At 41.6% G+C, this 21,938-nt stretch overlaps 1 protein-coding gene across 5 annotated transcripts in view; it reads left to right on the forward strand.

The window, feature by feature from the left end:
* SPEN (spen family transcriptional repressor) overlaps positions 1-16,486 on the forward strand; it is a 58,183-nt gene extending 41,697 nt beyond the window's left edge. For all 5 annotated transcript variants that reach the window (XM_075605926.1, XM_075605929.1, XM_075605927.1 and 2 more), the window contains 5 exons: positions 795-8,739; positions 10,894-11,280; positions 11,822-12,016; positions 13,584-13,742; positions 15,248-16,486. In XM_075605926.1, coding sequence (XP_075462041.1) covers positions 795-8,739; positions 10,894-11,280; positions 11,822-12,016; positions 13,584-13,742; positions 15,248-15,379 — 8,818 coding nt within the window. In that variant the 3' untranslated portion in view covers positions 15,380-16,486. The remainder of the gene's footprint in view (positions 1-794; positions 8,740-10,893; positions 11,281-11,821; positions 12,017-13,583; positions 13,743-15,247) is intronic.
* Positions 16,487-21,938: the final 5,452 nt, after the last annotated feature.

A 21,938-nucleotide genomic window follows, 5' to 3' on the forward strand; every position in this document is an offset into this window, starting at 1 on the left:
CACACATTCACTCCTACTTTTTGTTCATCTCTCCACATGCCAATTAAATTGAAAGCTCTTTGGGACAGGGATTCCATTCTCCCAGTTTTACATTGGTCTTGATTACCCTAATGTGTGCACCTGGTTGGCTCTATAAACATACATATCATAACATATAGTTCTAAATAGGCGTGGAGAGATGCTCTGAGATCATAACCATATGTAATCTTATTTTCATTATTGTATATTCTGCATCACTTTACAATGGAAGTTAAATACTTGGAAGTAAAAATAGCATAATAGAAAAAGCATAATAATTTTTTTAAAAAAAGGGGGGGGGGAAATCATATAATTGTTAATTTGTAAAGCGTCAACATATTCCACAGTACAGGGGAGGGTACAGAGAGATCAATTGCATAAACAGAATGACGTAGAAATAAGGACAAACTAGCACAAATGGACACAGAAGATGAGGGCCCTGCTCGTAAAAGCTTAGATTCTAGAGCGAATAAGGGTCAATGTTGAAACAAAAGGCAAAGTGGGCTGTTCATTGTGGGTTAGACTGAGTATGCCTCAGTATGGGGTATGGTCCAGCCGCACAACTTTTCCCGTCTGAGGGTGTGGATGTTAGGAGTGTGTGTTACTAACAGGTTGCTTGTTGGAGTCTAGAACTGCTTTAGTCTACTATTCTTATGGACATTAGCACATTTTCTTTTGCGTGTTTTTGTTGTGTATGGATATGTGTGTGTATATATTCAGTCTTTAAATACTGTTTCTCTTTCTATTTTTCTAAATATATATATATTTCTCCTCAGAGGTGATGAGACGCGGCGAGGATCGTACAATGAATTTACAACTACGGAGCGTACATACTATGACGCTGCTCGGACACCGGGCACATACCAAGAGGATCCAAGGAGAGAGTATCCTGCACGAAGTAGTAGAGAATTTTACACAGAGTGGGACCCATACCAAGGAGATTACTATGATCCACGCTATTATGATGATCCAAGAGAATATAGAGATTACAGAGACCCATATGAACAGGACATTCGTGAATACAGTTGCAGGCAGAGAGAGCGGGAGAGAGAACGAGAACGGTTTGAAACTGACCGAGATAGGGATCATGAACGAAGACAGATTGAACGCAGCCAAAGTCCGACTCACTCAAGACGACCCCAAAGCCCGGCGGGATCCCCTTCCCCGTCTGAAAGAATACCAAGTGACTCTGAACGCAGAATTTATAGCCGCTCTTCTGATCGTAGTGGTAGCTGTAGCTCTCTCTCCCCCTCAAGATTTGATAAATTAGACAAAACTCGAGCAGACCGCTATTGCAAAAGTGAAAAAATCGAAAAAGAACGTCCTTTTGATTCAGAAAGATCTGATAAAGAGAAACGGCCATCACGGAAGGAAAAGACAGATAAAATAGAAAAGGATAAAACAGATAAGGTAAAACGAAGGTCTAAAAATCATTCGCCAAGCTCCCAGTCTTCTGAGACTGATCAAGAAAATGAGAAGGAACCCAGCCTTGAAAAACAGAAAAGTAGCATTAAACAGCCAGCCAAAGAAAAAAACGACAAGGATCCAACATCTAAAAACCGTTTGGAGCTTATGCCATGTGTAGTACTTACCAGAGTAAACGAAAAGGAAGCAAAAGTTTTTGATCCTCCTGGACTGGAAAAATCTGTAAAGGGGAAGTCTGACACCGAATCTGTGAAGTCCCCACCACTGGATCAAAAAATCCAGATATTACGCGTTGAACAGCCTAAACTTGACCAAGTAAAACTGGAAACTATCCGGAACAAAGTGCCAAAAGAGAAAGGGCTCGCCAGCCATGTGGAGGTGGTAGACAAGGAGGGTAAACTAAAAGCAAAGAAACACATTAAGGCAGAACCATGTACAGACGGGGTCACTACAGCAGATCTGGACAAATTAGAAGCTCGAAAAAGGAGGTTTGCTGATGCAAACTTGAAATGTGACCGGCAAAAACTGGAAGTTAGGAGAAACAACCAAGATGAGGAAGATGCTCGTTTTTGTTTAAAAAAGCAGCTAGATGTGGCTATTTCCTCAAGGGAAGTTACTGTGCTGCGGGAGGGGGAGTCTGAGAGGAAAGCTTCTCGGAAAGAACTTAAAAGGGAAGTCAGAAAAATCAAATCTGACAGATTTATTACAGTTAACAGCCCCAAAGATGGGCAAGAACCGATTTCTGTTGGACTTGCGGTGCGCCCTAACTTAGATTTGCAATTTCGTTTAGGAGAGCCAGTTGATGAACCATTTGAAATACCAGAGATTTCAACTAAAAGGGTTAGTGTAATGAAAATCCCACAACTGCATGTACAGTTAACAGAGGATCATGGTTTTGATAAAGAAGTAACAAAAGAAGAGCACAGAAAAATGTACTGTTCACTGTCGAGAGAAATGCTAGGCTTGGAGAGATCTCAGCTATCGGAGACAGAAGAGAGACTTCCCATAGATATTGATTACACACAAAGTTACAGGAAACAAATGGAGCAGAACCGCAAACTGAAGCAGCAGATGGAATTGGAGATATTGAAATCTGAAAAGTTTGGTAGTCCAAACAAGGAAATAGATGACTATGAAAGACGGAGTCTTGTGCATGAAGTTGGCAAACCTCCTCAAGATGTCACAGATGACTCGCCTCCAAGTAAAAAAAAAAAGACTGATCACTTAGAATTTGAAATTGGCACTAAAAGGGAGAGAAATTACCGAAGTTCACGCCAGATAAGTGATGATTCGGAAAGGACTGCATGTTCTCCAAACTTGCGATTGTTTCCTTTTCATGAGGATGAAGATACCATAAGTTCCCCAAGGTTAATGCCAATTAAAGAATTCAAAGAGTCGCCTAAAGTAGACGAAAAGAGTATACTTTTTCCTAATGTAACCATTAAAGAGGAGCCATTCAAGTTAATTCCCACTGAATCGATCAAGAAGGAACAAATTACTGATCCGGCCAAAGTCAAATTGTCTGAAATGAGCCCTGAGGAAGAATGCAGCAAGTGGGATAGCCAAGTAAAACATGAAAGCAGCAGAGTTGATATTAGCTTCCCCATCAATGTAGTGAAGAGAGAAAGCATTAGAAAGCGTTCTAGGGATCTAGAACCTGGTGAGGTACCCTCGGACTCTGATGAAGATAGTGATCATAAATCCAGTTCACCCAAAGTCTTCTCCTTATTGGATAGTTCAAGGTTTTCTTTTTTATTGCGTGATGGAGAAGAGAAAGTACGTGACAGGGAAGATAGGCTATCTAGCTCCTTGGAAAGAAATAAATTTTACTCTTTTGCATTAGACAAGACTATCACACCTGATACTAAAGCTTTGCTTGAAAGGGCCAAGTCACTTTCTTCCTCTCGAGAAGAAAACTGGTCTTTTTTAGATTGGGATCCAAGGTTTGCAAATTTCCGAAGCAGCAAAGACAAAGAGAAGGTTGACTCTGCTCCAAGGCCTATACCATCTTGGTACATGAAAAAGAAAAAAATCAGGACAAATTCTGATGGAAAATTGGACGACAAGAAAGAAGATCACAAAGAAGAAGAACAGGAAAAGCAGGAGTTATTTGCCTCACGGTTTTTACATAGCTCAATCTTTGAACAAGACTCTAAGCGTCTACAACATCTGGAAAGGAAAGATGAGGATACTGACCTCAGTCTCGTTCGACCATATGGGAGGCAAGTGTCTTCTGATGGCATAAGTAATTTGTCTGATATTGTGCAAGAGCCAGTTGTACTCTTTCACAGCCGCTTTGTTGAACTAACAAGAATGCAGCAAAAAGAGAGAGAAAAAGAACAAAGACCTAAAGACATAGAAAGACCAGAAGAAAAGGAGGCCCGGCCTAAAACTCCAGACTCTCTTCCCGAAACCAATGAACCAGAGCTTAAATCTCCTTTATCTACTGTGCCAACACAAGCCCCAGTCTCTCAAGAGCCGACACCACCTGCTTCAGATAAATTTCTGCTTGAGAAAACACCTGATGTTCTTTCAGCAGCAGAAGAAAAGCCACCTGAGCCAACATCAGAAGAACCAAAGCCTGTTCCAGCTGCTGCTGCAGTTGCGATTGACCCACCAATTCCAATGGAACCTATACAAGCTGTTGAGGAAACCAAGGAAGTACTTCCTGCCCCACCTATTCCCGATGTCGTACCAGAAGAGCATCCTTCATACTTGGATACAAAACCACCTACACCAGGTGCTTCCTTCTCTGAGGTACACATTGGTTCAGGAACAGAGCTGGAAAGTGCTTCAAACATATCTCCTTCAAAGCTTATTAAAAAAACAGAGGAGCCCGGTGAGCCCTCTATAGAAAAGCCCTCTCTTTTAACAAGTGCTGATACAAATATATGTCCAAGACATGAGAGAGTTCCAGATGTACAAGCACATATTTCTGAAAATGATGTGGAAGCTGAACCGCCTGCCCCAGTAAAAGATAAAAAAAACTACAAAAGCAAGAGGTCCAAAACTCCAGTTCAAGCAACTGTTATTAGTACAACAGAGAAACCCGCAAGAAGAAAAAGTGAAAGAATTGACCGTGAGAAACGTAATAGATCCACATCTCCACGTGGTGAGACCCAGAAGCATTTGGAAATAAAAAATGAGCCCGAGAGAGGATCTAGGAATGCTGCAAAGTCACCCAGCTCGGTGACTGAACCAGAGATCTCAGAGCCAAGCTTGCCCTTGGGCAGAACAAGGCGCAGAAATGTTAGATCTGTTTATGCTACAACAGGTGACAATGAGGGCCAGTCTTCTGTAAAAGAGCCTGTAGAAGCACCAAGGCCCTCTAGAAAGCGGATAGAAAAAGAACACCAGGAGTCTCCAGTTGCTGTACCCACCACACCAAGAAGAGGACGGCCTCCAAAAGTTCGTCGTAAAACTGGTGAAGAGGTATCCCCTATTAAAGCTGAGGCTATAAAGCAAGAGTCCGATGATACTGAAATAAAAGAATCAAGTGAAACGGCTAAACCCATTGAGGGATGGCGGTCTCCACGATCTCAAAAAGCAATGCAGAGCCATTCTCCTGTTTCAAGTAGCCAACAGGGAAAAAAAGGGAAGAATGAATCTAAACTACCAAACGATGCTTTAGGAGAATCAAGTGAAGAAGGTAATGAAATTACTGAAGCCATTGTTGAAGATGGCAGCAGTCCAAAGTTGGACAAAGAGGAAACCCCAACAATAATCGAATTAAAACATAACCAAAATGAATCAGAGACTGACAAATGTCCTACAGAAAACACTGCTGTTGATGTTACAGAAAAGAAAATTGCTCTTGAAAAGGGTCCCAAGTTCAAAGGTGGAAGGTCTAGGAATGCTGTTGTAGATAAAGCATCTCTGTGTTTGAAAAATGTAGAGATTCGTCTTAATGTGGATGAGGTGAAAGGTGCCATGAGGCCACTTGAAGATGCTGAACCAGTGTCGGTGTCCCCTGTTAAAATTAAAAGCCCCCAAAAGGAAGACCATGCATCACCCCCTTTCACAAAGCAATCAGAGGTGTCCTTCCCAGACACGTCCGACATTGAAATGGCTTGGGAACCCAAGCTTTCACCTGAGGCTGCACAACTAGCACGACAGATAGAGCTAGAGCAGGCTGTAGAAAACATTGCAAAATTCACTGAAAACGCATCTGATCCTGCTTATAAAGATGCCCAAGGTGGGGAGGTTTCGGAGGCTCGTTCAGAGGAAGAGGGGGATAAACCGGCACACCAGGCTAGTGAAACAGAATTGGCTGCAGCTATTGGATCCATAATGAATGATATTTCTACAGATGCAGAAAGCTTTCCTACTGCCCCAACATATCCATCTGAACGTGAAGGTGGGCAGCCAACTGATCCCACTACTGTTCCTCCTGCACCACCACCACCACCTCCTCCTCCTCCTCCACTTCCTCCTCCTCCTCCACTTCCACTTCCTCCTCCTCCTCCTTCCCAGCCAGAACAAATAGAGCCTGAGACAGACCAAGCAGTAAATATCATCTTTGAATCTGAGGCTGGTGGTGGCCCCGAGAACACATCTGCTCGTACCCCATCAGCAGTAGAGTCAGCAGAAAGCAAGGGAGGAGACATGAGCTTCAGTGAGTCTTCAAATTCTGCACAAGAAGCAGAATCTTTGCGAGAAACAGACATCCTTCCCAAACAAAAAGGTAGACATAAGATTACTCGCATAAAACGTAAAAAGAATGTTGGCAAGAAGGTAGAAGTTGTAGATGGCAATGCCTTTGGACATGATAATCTTCAAGGCAGATCTCCCGGCAGAAAAGATGTGAGGAACACGTCAGATGAAGGACTAAATGAGAAGTCCACTGTAGTGTCAGTTTCTTCAAATCCTGAGAAACAGGGTCTTGAGACAAGTCTAAATTCTTCTTCTGAAGCAGTTGCTCAGGATGCTGAACCAGAGTATAAGGATGATGATAATCCAGATCTTAAGAATGTCAGTCAGTCACCTCAGCCACTTCTTATTGATGATGTAAGCCAAACTAGTTTCAAGTTGCGTTCCAGTACTGAAAATGCCCCCATAACTCCCCCTAGTGTCACCACTCCTCCACTTCCATCAGCCACACCAGGAAAAATACCAGCCCCTGTTCCTGCTGCTGTCTCTCATGCAGGTACGGCAATGATGTCTGAATGGATGGTGAGGCATGAAGATAGAACTGCCCTTTCAACTCCACCTCCTGCTATGCCCCCAGATACAAAGGCCTCTGATGTGGATACAAGCTCCAGCACCTTAAGAAAAATCCTAATGGAGCCCAAGTATGTTTCATCATCCAGCATTACCACAACTATTGTCACCCCTGCTATCTCCGAGCCTGTCACTGCTGCACATGTAGAAGAACCTACACATCCTGTAGAAGCTATTAAACCAGTATCTGAAGAGAAACCAGCAGTTCCGCCTACTAATGCTACAGTCCCACCAGCAGCTGAAGCTCCTGTTTTCCAGGAAAAGGTCACAATAGTTGCCCCTAAAGCTACATCTGTTATTAGTAGAATGCCTCACAGCTTTGATTCGGATGAAATGCCAAGAATAGCTTTAGCAAAGCATTCTCCACAGCTTCAGTCAGTTTCTCCATGTATCCCCCCTCAAAAGATCAAGCAGAGGCAGAATACAAATGACAGTCGATCCTGCATGAAACCAACTATGTCCATTATAGAAGACAGGCCCACAGAGACTGGACCCAGTCCAGGTTTGAGGGTGAACACGTCACAAGGGGTTATGCTGTTAAGTTATTCTGGGCAAAAGACTGAGGGACCCCAAAGGATTAGTGCAAAAATCAGCCAGATTCCACCTGCAAGTGCTGTTGACATAGAGATTCAGCAGTCCGTGTCAAAGACCCAAATTAAACAAGAGCCTCTCGCCCCATCTCAGATACTACCAAAAGGCCCTCAAACGCCCACAAGTTACGTTACAGCTCATTCCCTGGTTCCGGGAAATCAACCATATAATGCATCACCTGTGATATCATCCATCAAACAAGAACGTTCCTCTTTGGAGAAGTGTGAATCAACCCACATTACAATCTCAAATCCTTCCTCACAATCTGGAGCTGTTAAAGTACTCGCCCAAACTGGTTCCCCTGTCCTAATGCACAGCCAGATGATGCAGAGTCAAATTGTGTCATCCAGTAGTAAGAAGATTACAGATATAAAAGTAGAGTCTAAGGTTCTTCAGTCAACCAATTTGAACCCTGGTCTTAGTCCTCATCATCCTTCATTGTCTGGCAAAACACAGTCTGACGCAAATCATGTAGGTTCTGGATCTAGTACACCCACAGATAGAGCTCTTCCACATCTAGGTGGCATTAAACAGGAGCCCCATTCACCCTGCACAACAGGTCATTCTCCATCTCCATTCACCAGAGCGTGTCATTCCAATGTCACAGCTTCACCTGCCTTAACTAACAATGCGTCTGTTATGCTGGCTCAAGGAATACCAGTGTCTCCGTACATCCCTAGTATGCACCCAGAGCAGACCGTGATCATGCCGCCTCATAGCGTAACACAGACTGTCTCTCTTGGCCACCTGTCTCAAGGAGATGGCAGAATAAACACCCCCCCTCTGCCAGGCATGCAATACGGCATCCGCCCAGAAGCACTTCACTCACCTAGAGCAGCTATGCAGCCTCAGATTGATGTCAGACCCCAGAGAGCTAGCACGCCTCAGCCAGCACCTATTAGAGAGATGGTAATCTCTTCAATGTCTTCCCAGCATTCCCCTGATGAGGAGATGCATTACCACCATCCTGTTCAATCTGACGTACTGGTCATGCAACCTGAATACCGCATGTCTGCACCAGGTATGCGGCTAGATCCTTATAGTGTACCCCAAGATGTTATGCTAGCTCGAGATGTCCGCATGATGATGCACTCCCACATGACGGCTGTCGGCGATCACCATCAGGAGGCTAGGCAATCCAGAACACCCGAAGGATCTGTGAAAACCCCTCCCACCAGCAAAACACCACAGCCTGGAAAGGATCTGGCCAAACAACCGGATGTAAAAATGGCCCATTCGCCACATAATGAAGCCAGGATACTTAGCGTTCCTCCCAGTGGGCAGCTTACTGGACTGAATTTATCTCAGCCTGTAGTGGGACCTCATGGGGTGCCTCTAATCCACCCTTCTGGAAGTTCTTTTCATGATTACCGCCCTGTATACACGGATATACGGAGTTATCATACAGCTGCCCAGCTCAGTCACCCCCAGTTTTCTGGTGCGTCACCGATTGGCTTACAGTCTCGGAGTATGACACCGTCACAGGTAAGGGAATGATTTTTTATTTTTTTATATATATATTTACATTTTGGGGGTTTCTTTGAGAATTTATTTTAGAATAAATTACACAGATAAATCACAGTACAAACATTAGCTAAAGCAGGGGGTTCTCAACTCCAGCCCTCTCGATCCCCCAACAGGCCAGGTTTGAAGGATATCCCAGCTTCAGCACAGGTGGTTCAGTCTTTGACTGAGCCACTGATTGGGCCAACTGTGCTGAAGCAGGCAGCCACTCATTGAGCCACCTGTGCTGAAGCAGAGAGATCCTGAAAACCTGACCTGTTGAAGGGGTGGGGGGGGGGGGGGTTGGAGGTGAGATCTCCCTGAGCTAAAGTTTATTTTAATTTTTTTAATTAGTATTTATGGGACATATACAGTGGATCAGTCATTTTACAAATATTGATGAAATCTAGTGTTTGTATTGCTTTTCCATTCGTATTTGTGATTAAAGACCATGTACTTTTAGGTAATCGGTTACTGAGAAGCAAAACATTGCCTGATGACAAAATATTTGTAATGGCATTGCGTCAATTTAACATGTAACACTTCATTTTATATTAAGAGTCACTGATATATATATATGCAAATATAACTGTATGCTCATCTGCATGTCTTAGGCAGGTCTGCAACCCCGCCTTTCCCCATTATCACCCAGCATACAGCACTTCCACTGTAGCAAGGGATTCTGGGAAATGACATGCAAATGAGCACACAGTGTCACTTTTTGCCTCAATAACCATTTTTAACATGGTTCCCTATAGGCTTAAGCTTGCAGACCTGCCTAAGACATGCAGATGAGCATACAGTTATATTTGCATATTTGCTTTCCTGTGGAGGGTTTTTGTCACTTTTTTTACTCACCATAACTTAACTCAGTATTATGGTATATATATATATATATCTATATATATAGATATATATATATAGATATATATATATATCACATTTTCTGCAGTGTTAATTGCCAGGTGTGAAGCTTTCAGGTGCCTGCATTAAATGTGCAAAGTGTAAGGATTGGAACCCGCCTGCTACTTTCAATGGAGCAGTCAGTCCAAGGACATAAGTGATCAAAGAACAGTGGCATGTTTAATATGTTAAAGTTTATAAACACATTATTTCAAATAATTACAACTATTTTTAACCTTTTTTTTATTTTTTTTTAAACTTTACATTTTCAGGCTAAACAAATGCTTTGGTTTTTTTTTTAACGCTCTTTATTGAATGTATTTTGGTGAAGAGACTGTTTTGTTTTTGTTTTCTGTATCCTCCCCCATGACCACATATCCCAATGGGGATTTTGGTGCCTCCCAGCTGGGGTAGAGGGCATTTATTCTCCCCTCCTATACCCGGTCAGTTGTTTTGTCCTACAGTAAGTTGGGAAGGATGGGGTTTAGGGACTTTTTTTGTTTTTTTTGTTCTTACCACCGGAAAGTATTTTCGGTCTGTGTCCCACTATGGTGCAAAATTGTTATTTGAACAGTCTGTATGACTAGAACCCAAAGGATCTCGTCTGCCAGGATGGGAAATAAGCTGGAGGCAGGTGTAGTCAGGCCAAGGATGCTCAAGAATTGTTCTCCAATCAGGGAAGCAATAGTTTTCCTATGCGATACATCTCTTAATACTGTGCGACCGTTTGTGAATTTCACTACGCTGTCAGTAGCTTCCAGAAGACCCTTGTGACTCCGTGCCTGGGCAGTAGGTACCCATTACAAGAACACATTAGTTTCTGTTCTTTTCACTGTTGAGGCTTTATTTGGAACCATATTAGATAATAATTGTGTCAAATCTAAAGCCTGTGTAGAAATACAAATGTTGACCGCTTGGGATCAGGACTGCCAGAACACCTGGCAACGGATAGTGTTGTCTGGGCAGGCAAGATAAAGTTTGACATTTTGGATACTGACGAGGAGTCCCCTGCCGTTTCCCTGCGTGCCGGGTTGTGCACTCTATAGGTTTGCAGACAGCGATCTCTCCTAGTAATTGAGATTTTTTTTAAATGGGCTAAATCATGGGATGCTAAAACGGTTACTTTAAGGGTGATTGGCTTATTTAGAAGAATCCACTGACATAAAGTGGTTTTAAAGTTTTTGTATCCTGCTATGTTGGACTGAACCTTAAACTTTCTTTGAACTTTTTCAGGTTGGTCCAGATGGCGAACATTCACATCCCAATCAACCAGCACGCAGCAAAACTCCACAAGTAAGCCAGGATTCCAAGGTACCACAGTCGTCCGTTACTGAGCAGGTCCACCATGCTGCCCTGAACAGACACACTGGGCAAATGGAACCTCACATGCAGCATCTCCAGAGAGCCTCTGTGGACACTGCTCAGACCTCCTACCCATCACCTGTTGCCATTAACTTGAAGCCGGAGCTGCCGTCCCCACATCAGTCTCAGGCAGTTCAGAAGCAGTCTGTGTTCATGGCTTCCACTACAAGCACCAGTGTGCTCTCTCGGACAGACGTCCAATCTCTCCCCAAACAAGACCCACCCCAGCGACCAGTTGATATGGTACAGCTATTGACGGTTAGTATAACTTGCTTAGTTTTCCTTTATTTCTCCCTTGATTTACCTTTGCTTAAAGTTAGAAATGGAAGCCTATTAAAAAAAAAAAATAAGTTTACAATGTTTTTCTGTAAAACCCCTTATCATAATTGTGGTGTTACATTTGACAGGAAACACTGCAAATCCTTTATTAACAAATGAATGCCCTATGCCTGAAATGAAACACCATTCCATTACAAATGTGAAACCCACAAATGTTTGTAATGTAATGCACACTTTGTGTGAACATATGGTGGAGTTTATACAGCTTCTACTACCATTTGGAATAGAAAGTCATGAGTTACCAGAGTGGGAACTCGTAATTCAATCTCTGAGGTTTCAGACTGAAAGGGAGGATGTAATATGCGATCCTGGGTGCTAGTAAGAGGTCGATGTATTATGCTTGTTTCTGATTTCACATGCTTGTTTTACCTTTTCATCTGGCATGTCTTGGAACACTATGAAGCTGCCATATACCACTTTAGTGACCAGTTTCCTTTGCTGGGCTTCTTTCCTTGTGCAGAAATACCCGATTGTGTGGCAGGGTCTCTTGGCATTGAAGAATGACACAGCTGCCGTACAGCTGCACTTTGTGTCTGGGAACAATGTGCTAGCTCATCGCTCCTTGCCAGCACCTGAAGGAGGCCCTCCACTGAGAATCGCCCAGCGCATGAGACTGGAGGCCACTCAGCTGGAGGGTGTTGCTCGAAGAATGATGGTGAGTTATTTTAGTGTAAGCCAGACAAATTAAACACGAAAGTATATATATTACTTTACTTTATTTAGTGTATTTTATACTATTATATTTGAATATAAGGGAGGTAGGGGGGGGGGGGGGAAGAAAGACCATGGATCAGGTGATACTGTGTCCATTTGCATGTCATTTCCCAGAATTCCTTGCTGCAGTGGAAGTGCTGGGTGATAATGGTGAAAGGTGGTGTTGCAGACCTGTCTAAGACATGCAAATGAGCATACAGTAATATTTCCATTTGCTTTATAAATATAAATATATATATATATATATATATATATATATATGTAGCCTCGTTCACACAGTGCACTTTGCGACGCTGTGTCCGCGACTCCGCGCACCCCCGTCTGCTGGGCGATGTGTGATCATCCCCAGCAGACGGAATGATGCGGGAGCGTGCGGGGGGGACGATGAGTTTTCGTGGCACAGTTGCGGGTGCCGTCCCGTGCCCCCCCTTCCCTGTTTTTTTTAATTATTATACTGCGAGAGCTGGGGGGGGGGAGGGGGCTGTGTAAACATAAAAGAAAAGTGTGTGTGTGTGTGTGTGGCAGGGAGCTGCCGATTCTCTGTTCACTTTCAGCAGCCAATGCATTGATTGGCTGCTGAAACTGACGTCACGCTGCTTCAGCCAGGAATCACACTTTCAAAAGACTCCCGCGACTGCAGAAGCATGGACGCCGTGCTTTGCAGCCAATGGTAGTTTCAAGAGTGAACACTACCATTGGCCGCCACGGGTCAGTGACGAGCGCGCGCACGTCGTGAAGAGCGCAGTGTGAACGGGGCCTGTGTCTCTCTGTCTCTATCTTGACACTTTGAACTTAGAAGAAAATTACTATCTAGCCTTTTTTTTCCCCCTGTATCTGTTGCAAATGCAAAACTCAAAATTGTTTAAATCCATTTTTAAAAAGGTATACATAATAGCGAGTGGGCAAGAATGTGCCTTTAATAGCTAAATTAAAACAAAGGATTCAAACGGTACTTTAATCCCACATTATAGTTTCTTCTTTCGTGTATTTTTTTCTCTTGCCAATTGATACCCTTTGTGTTATTTGTGTTGGGGGAAAAAAAGCATATTAACTGTAAGGGTACAAATGTGGATTCCCTCCCTGAAAACAAAGTGCATTCTATATTGAGTGTCTCAACTCCATTTCCCAAAGAGCCTTGTCCTTGAATATAGAGGTTAAATTATCTCGCATCTGCCCCCCAGTGCAATGGCAGGAAAGAAATTACATTTTTAATTCACTACAAATACAAGTTCTATGACTAAAGTCATTCCTTATAATAAATATCTTTAATGGCCTTGAGGGGGGTGCTTACTCATTGCCTAATATTGTAGAATGTAAATTTTTATACAGATTGCACGATTGAATGCGTGTAAAATGAATAATTATTTACAAAAACTATATGGTGGACTGTAAAAAACCACTACAAAGGTGTATTATTAGAATAGCAAATTGTACAAATGTATGTTCTGTATATGCCGATGTTAATATGTTTGAAGGATTACCCGCATACTAACTCCTTCTTTATATAGGTGGAGAGTGATTACTGCTTGTTGCTGGCACTTCCCTGTGGACGCGATCAAGAGGATGTTGTAAATCAGACTGAGTCGCTGAAGGCCGCATTCATCACTTACTTGCAGGCCAAACAGGCAGCAGGGATCATTAACGTCCCCAACCCAGGATCTAATCAGGTATCATTGGGCTATCCACTAGTTTGGATGTAGGCACAAGTGACAACAGGTAGACCAGTTTTGTCTACGTTTTTAGGAGAGTAGTGTAGTGGTTTTTAAAGTGAGGTGCTATTGAACACTAAATATTGTTGGGCATAAACAGATGTACATTAGCTAATTAATTTCCCTTTTAAACAAAAATAAGACCAGTATGAAATTATTTTTTACTTTCGGTATTCTGTCTCTGAAGTTTACATTTATATTTTCTCCCCCTTTCCTTTCTAGCATTTATGTATGTATATCTTTACTTGTATGGTGCCATCCATGGACATTACCACTTCACAGCAGTAATACGTGTGACATAATAATATAACACATAATGGGAACAATTGCTTTAAGACATAAGAAACACTAGGGAAAGGAGTCCCTGCCCCAAAGAGTTCACAGTCTAAGTGGTAATTAGGGAGAGCTTGCATAGACAGTAGGAGGGTGTTTTGGTGAGTGTGTCTGCAATGGGTCAAGGTCAGTGCATGTGAGATTATATAGTATCAGCCAGCGGAGCTACCCATATGCTTCGTTAAAGAAGTGTGTTTTTTAAGGTGGGTCTGGAGAGGGGGTGCTAGTTGGATATTGAGGAGAAGGGCATTCCAGAGATGAGGGGCAGGGAGACAGGTTTTCGGCGGAAGAGGGCTTTAGATACAAAAGACATCCTTGAGCAGAACGTATATCCCCAGTCTGTCTAAACACATTAAATGAGGTCATAGGATAAGAAAATAAGTATTTCAGGGTGCTGGGCTATAATCATTAACATTAACTTCAGGTTACAAACATTTTTAAAAAAAACTTTCAAAAGTAATTAAAAGTACTTGTCTGTTTTTTTTTTTTTAAGGATAAATTTCCTAATTTGACCTATTAAAATATTAGTTTAACGATGCAGTCTAGTAATACTACAAAGTAATGTGTTAAGTGTTGAGAAGAATCTGGGCAGAACAAATAACCCAGCCATCTATCTGCCTTGCCGTTTTATTTTTATAAGCTACAGTATGATAAACGCCTTATTTGCATGCCGAGCATCCCTTGTTGGAAAACCCAAACGATCCATGTGTAATGCTATCCTAGTGGTTTTGTTTGTTAGTAAGGGTGTTATTTGGTTAGAATTAAGGGTAAGGGCAGTTTAAGCTAAATTATTTATTTTTATACTAGATTCAACATGCTCTGAACAGGGAGCAAGATATGAAGGTTTTACTGTGTAATTCTTTGGGGTTCAGACACACTACATTTCCAAGGTTACACAGAGATCACTATTGATTCTTGCTCACAGTTTATGACTTGAGCAAAAGGTCACTCATTCTGTGCCGGGGAGAGTTTAAGCTTTTTATCCACAAAAAAATTGTTCCTGTATTAAGGTTAGGTGGTATTAAGTGGTTCTTTTGTGTATTTTGTGCACAACTTGGTGGAGGCTTAATGGGTTAGAGATGACAAGTACATACATTAGTCTGTATCTCACACAACCTTTGTCTTTTCAGCCTGCTTACGTTCTGCAAATCTTCCCGCCCTGTGAATTTTCCGAAAGCCACCTGTCCCGTCTAGCTCCAGACTTACTAGCCAGCATTTCCAGTATCTCCCCTCACCTAATGATAGTCATTGCATCGGTATGAGCTCTTACGCTGCCATCACTGATCTTTCAAGTACAGCAAAGACAGAACCTAAACAAGACGAAAGATTTTGCCGAGTGACCTGCCTCCTGCCCCGAGGTGCCTGGGAGAGTGGAGGAGGGTGTGATCAACCTCCCGCTGGGTAGAGCTAGTGATGCTGCTACCCTGGATGTTTACATATTGCTTACGGACAAACAGATGCACACAGAAGGCCAGACGCCGAGTGGCAAAGGGGCGAGGGTTCCCACACCCTCACTTGTGGGATATTCCAAGATGGTTACCGTTTGTGTGCTTGTTGTGTTTTTTCTTTTTGAGGAGCTGAACCTGCGTTTGCACTAAATTAGTGACTCGGACCTTTGTACAGTAATTTTCTTCATTTTTTTTATTTTGTGTAATTTTTTTGAGCGACATGCTGTGATCTAGGAATGTCTGGACACACAGTAACAATCGCTGATGGACTAACGAGCAGGAATCTGTGAATTTCGGGCCAGTGACTGTGAAGGGTGCAAGGGAGAGACGGTAAAGCAAACACACGGAAATATATCAGCTGGTCTTCCTGCTTCTGGATGTCACAGCCTGACCTGAATTCTGCCGACTCATCGCTGATCTCTTCTTTTCATTTGGGATGTACAGTTTACATGGGGGAAAAAAAACAACAAAAAAAGCATACAAAAGGAGATCTATTTTCCTTTCCTGGGATATTATAGGACTCCATGGGTGTGTGTATATAAGTATATATAATATATATTATATATATATAAATATATATAATACTGACTTTAAAGAAATCAAACCCCCGCAACATACATTTTTTTTAATCTGTGCCAAAAATGTGTTTTCAGAGAAGAATCTTATTTTCATACTCAGGCGTATTGTCCCTCATTTGTAAGTGCTTTTCATTAAGACATTACCGCTCATCACAATCTGCGTGAATGTTACACACTTGGACAAAAGACTTTTTAATCCCCTCATGTCCCTTCTTTCTTTTTTTTTTTTTTGCAGACACCTCTATTAATTTATGGAATCTTATTCCCTCCCCATTCCGGCGTTTTGTTTTCGTGTGTCCATTGGATTACAACCTTTATTAAAAAAAAATGATACAAGACAGTCTTACACGGCTAAATGTAATTCTCATGTTAAGTGCACACAGGAGGGAGATTTAATCCCTTTGGCTGTGGATTGTTTTAGCTTTTTAATTCTTATGGGTGAAAAACATCAGATAGGTACTTAAGGGCGTACAGAAGTTATTTAATGAGAACCCTGTCCCCTCTTCAAAGAAGTTGGCTACCACTTTGCAGGAACATGGGTGCCTTTTAATGGTACTTATACCACAGGTTAGGTAGCCCTGATAGTATGTACCAAAGCCCATGTGAATATTGGGCCCACATACCTTAATTTTGTTGTTCTGTGATGATAGTGGTCTCTAACAGCGTTAAAGTGTGGCTCTGTTTTTCTTTTTAAATCAGACGAAGTTGTATGCCACGTTGGTATTAGGTTTTTTTTTTTCAGTCCCTCTGATTAAACCTGTGGAAGTTACCCGTTTAAGGTATTAAATCTGGGGGATTTTATTTATTTTTTTAAACACAATTCAGACACCACAGGACTGCCAACCACTTAAGTTGTTTACAAAATATTGTTCTTTTTAAAATAGGAGGGATTGCAACTTTAAAGGACACTCGACAGAAAAAATTACTTTTACTTTACCCTTTAGTTGATTAATTTTTCTATTTGGGGAAGAAATACAGATATTTAACATATCCTATAAAACTTAGCCCAAAGCACTTATGAAGGGTAATACCTTGTTTAATTCAGATACTAAAACAGTAGTATCCACTTCTGTGTTGTTTGTTGTGTAAATGGTAAAGGAACTCTATATTATAGAAGTCGCACCAATGGATGTCGGAATTAGTTCTATAAAGAACTATGATTTGAGAGGAATTAATGAATGTGGCTAATAGTGACATATTGAGTCTTGAAAGAATCATTGGCCTTAGATGCGGCATCATTGTCTGATGTGAATTATTCTGCAATCCAATAAAGTACACAGTACTTTCAACAGTATCTGTACTAGAGGCCTCTGGAACTGAAAGAGTTAACATTGGTGCCGCTAGGTATAAAGTTTTTAGAAACGTCACATGGAGGTGTATCTACTAGCACAGGGGGGCACCAACAGGTCAGATTTTCAGGATATCCCTGCTTCAGTACATTTGGCTTGGTAATAAGAATTGAGCCACCGGTGCTGAAGCCGGGATATCCTGAAAACCTGACCCATTGGGGTAGCCTTTTGTACTGGAGTTGGCCACCTCTTGTGCTAGTCTTCTGGGTGCAAATGAAAGGCAAAACCATTGCAAAGATAAAAGCACCAGAAGTATCAAAGGAAACAACCCCCCCCCCCCTCCCCATGCAACCTAATGGCAGCCATGTAATTCAGTGAGGGAGCTTCAGTAACTCAACCCCATGAAGGAGTCTGGCTTTTAACCTGATCAGGAGTTGCTTCTCCAGTTCTGCTAGAGTTGTGAGAATTAGACAAATTAATATACTGTTTTATTGTGATTCGTTCATACAGTCATAGCTTGAAGGTCCAGTTCTATATAGCATTATAAGCATTGCTGGGCAGTCATATCTGGTACAAACTCAAGGCTGTGTGTGAGCTGCAAAATGTGTCCAGACCAAGGATGAGTGTGGGGATTTTATGTCTCTCCGCTTCTCTTTGGGTAAATTGGCTTTTCCAAAATTTTTATATATATAATCAATATCACGTTTAGACTAACGGCAACAAAAAGGAATAAAGTATCGGGAAAAAGACAAAAAAAAATAATGTTTTTGGTATCATCACTGCAAGTCTATTTGGGTGGTATGTTTCTGCATTCCAGCAGGCCAAGCAGCCATTGTTGAATTAGCGGTGTTACGTCCAGTAACGGTTGCTAGATTTGGCCAACAAGAACTCTACAGCTAAATGTTCCATATTAATTTTCTACCCATACATGATACTCTATTTAAATATAGTAGAAATAAAACCAGTCTTCAAGGTGGAAATAAAGTTGGAAAAATGTTTGTTTTGCATTTATGTAGCAGTCAGGAAGTTAACTGCATTAGTGCTGTCGGAGCCATTGCTACATGTGGTGGATTGTTTTGTGGTTTTAAAGGTGTAATCCAAGCAATATCCTTCATGTGTTTTTATTTAAATAAATCAGTTCTGTAGTATATCATAACTACAAACTTTTTATATTTTAAAATTCAACTCTTAATACCATTCCCCCCCCACAATTTTTATAGAAGATATCCATTAATAGTTTACATTAATGCATAAACTTTTCTTTGGGGGAGGGGTGCCCACATAACATACAAATTAAGTAGGAATTGTATAGCATCTTAATTATACATAAGACAATTTCTTAATGCCATTTTTAATGAGTTTTAACATAGTGAGCGTCCTTTGATTTCTAAAGCAGGCTTTAGCCCACCTCCCCAGCAGTGCAAGATCTTTGTAACATAGATAATTTGCAGCTCAAACGGCTGGGAATATTGGCAACAAACTGCAACAATGTTACCTTAGTAATATAAGAATACATTGTAGCTGCTGAGTTACACTGACCGAAGGATTGATTACAACTGAAAGGCAGCCATATAGTGAATAGACCATGGGAAGCAGGACCTTTGCTGATCATGGGAGAACTAATCTATCGACAGCTTACGTAATTAGTTTTCAATAAAGGTAATCAAATGCTGCATATATTAAAGCAAACAAATGTTTAAGCAGCTTGGATTGCCTCTTTAAATGAAAAGAGTACCTACACAAGTTTTCTTTGTTTAAAAAAAGAAAAAAGCCACTGTCAAGTTTGGGGCCACACTTCCCTAAAGTGACACATTCAAGATGTGCAAATACTGCAGTCTAGGACATTTGTCTGCTGGTGCTTTGCCGTGACACAACTGGCTTCCACTAAGGTAAGTGCCTAATCTGAAGTCCTTACCTGAAAATTCCCTACCCCGAAGTCCTTAGCCTAAAACAAGGCCCTCACCCTAAAAGCCCTTAAATTAACCCCCTAGCTTAAACCATAATAAAACTTACCTTGGACACGACCAGCGGCGGGGATTCCAGCAGCAGCGGTGGTGGATCAGTCTGCGGCAATTTACCAAATGTCGCATTCTGTACCTTCGGATATTAAGACACCAATTAAAGAGTATAGTGCCCATATGCAAAAAGTTTCAAGATATGGATGAACGCCTCAAACCCTGATGGTAGTATTATACACAACGTCTGTGTGTAAACTGGAGAAAGTATTTGAATTGGGTTCCCAGATATCCCTCAATGTTATGCATAGTGTGGAAAAGCCTCTTAAACGTTTTGTGCCCGGGCTTCTGTAAAAATAATTGCAGTGGGTAAAAAGTAAAAGTTGGGCGCAAAGCTTTGTCGTTGCATTTCCCTGTTTGTTTACACCAAGCCACTGTCTAATGGCTGCCGTTAGGTTGCATGGGCTTACACCCCAGATTGTAAGCAGTCAAGGCCATTGGTGTATCTTACCCCCCCGTTGAGGAAAACTGACTAATAACCACTAGCCATATATACAAACCCGGAATGGCTTTTCTGCTAAAGCAATGCGTTGCTAAGCCACTTATCAGTCAACTATTTAGATCAGAGGTGCTCAACTCCAGTCCTCAAGCCCCCCAACATCAGGTTTTCATGATATCCCAGCTTCAGCCGAAGTGGCTTGGTCAAAGACACAGCCTCTGATTAAGCCACCTGTGTTGAAGCAGAGATCCTGAAAACCTGGGGTGTGGGGTGGAGACAAAGACTTGAGTTGCACCCCTGATTTAGTCATACTACAAACCTCTACGTAGTGAAACAAGAAGGGATGAGAATGATTGGATAGATTGGTAAAATAAAATGTGGCTTTCTACTTCCCCCAACACAACCTCCATGAGCACAAGATGGATTGAAATAGTTTTCTTCATCTTACTGCATGGTAAAAAGAAACAATAGAAAGTGTACAAAAAGTTATACAATCCTCCCAGAGTTAGGGAAAGAGACACCTCTAAACACCATTCCCAACCTGCTCAAATAAGGTATTATATCCGTTCAATAACACTCAACATATTACAGCATATTTCATTAACACTATCAAAGCAATAGAGGGTTATTTAAAGTAGCAATACTACATTCCCCTTTTTTTTGTATATGTAAAGCGTGTGGCAATGTACAATTGTACATTCTTACCTAAGCTGGCAATCGTTTGGTGCTCCTGTTATAAATCTGTCAAAATGTGTGCCTAACAATGTCTGTCATCCAGTTTCAATCAATCCTTCAGTCAGTGTAACTCAGCAGCTACAATGTATCCTCCGATTACTAAGGAAACATCTATTCTAGTTAGCAGCTCAAATTTCTGGGAACATTGCCAAACAGGTGTTGCAAAGATCTTGCACTGCTTGGGAGGTGGGTTAAAGCCTGCTATTGAAATCAAATGATGCTTTAAAACTAATAAAAAATGGCATTAAGAATTGAATTTAAAAAATGCAGTAAGTATCTAATACTACAGAACTGATTTATTTAAAAAAAAAACATAAGATTTTTCATGTTTTGCACTTGACTTATCCGATGATACCTGTAAAACTCAATCTTTACAAAAACGATATACCTTTCCACAGCAAGAGCTGTGGAAATCTGGGCAGTATGGCATCACCATAGCAAATTAATATATAATATATATATATAATATATATATAGAGCAACTGTAAATATTACTGTATGTTCATTTGCATGTCTTAGACAGGTCTGCAACCCTGTCTTTCCCCATTGTCACCCAGCATACAGCACTTCCACTGCAGCAAGGGATTCTGGGAAATGACATGCAAATGAGCACTCAGTGCCACCTTTTGTCTCAAGCTCGTATTACACAAGCCAATCCTCAAGCCAATGCATGCTGTTTTAAACACAGCTTTTAAACAGAGGCTGGGATGAGATGCATATATATATACATACATACAGGTAATGAAAAAAAATACCTCTGTAAAAATGCAACATTTCATGTTTGAAGTCAAGATCCTGCAAATCTGTGTTAATCATTTATTTGGGTGCAGTTGTGCATGTATTGCAAAGTAAGCAAATGTGCCTACATACGTACCAGCCATCTGGACAACCGCGTTCTGATGTAGGTTTAATTTATATACTTCTGCCTCTTCTATACCACCTAAAAATCCACTTGTCACATTAGACAGCACCTTTATTGTTGTACACATTACATTGTCCATGGCGGTTATCAAATTATTCAGCTGTGAAAGTCTACACCTTGGGACTACCTAATGATCTCAGGTAGGTGTTGTTTAGGCAGATTTCCAGATGCCAATTGACATTTTGCTTCTACCATCAGATAGAAGCAACAGGTAAGTCACCCAATATGCAGAGAGCTGCAGGGGGAAAAGATTGGGGGGGTGACGGGGGCACAGACATGACGTCACCCGACAGGTTTGCCCTCATTGGCTGAACTGCTGGGGGGGCGTGGCCTAGCGCTCTGTCACGACTCCTGATCTCAATTTTCTTGAGCGCAGGAGTTTGTCGGCACCCGGC

Source organism: Ascaphus truei, chromosome 6 (assembly GCF_040206685.1).
Source record: "Ascaphus truei isolate aAscTru1 chromosome 6, aAscTru1.hap1, whole genome shotgun sequence".
NCBI classification, from domain to species: Eukaryota; Metazoa; Chordata; class Amphibia; order Anura; family Ascaphidae; genus Ascaphus; species Ascaphus truei.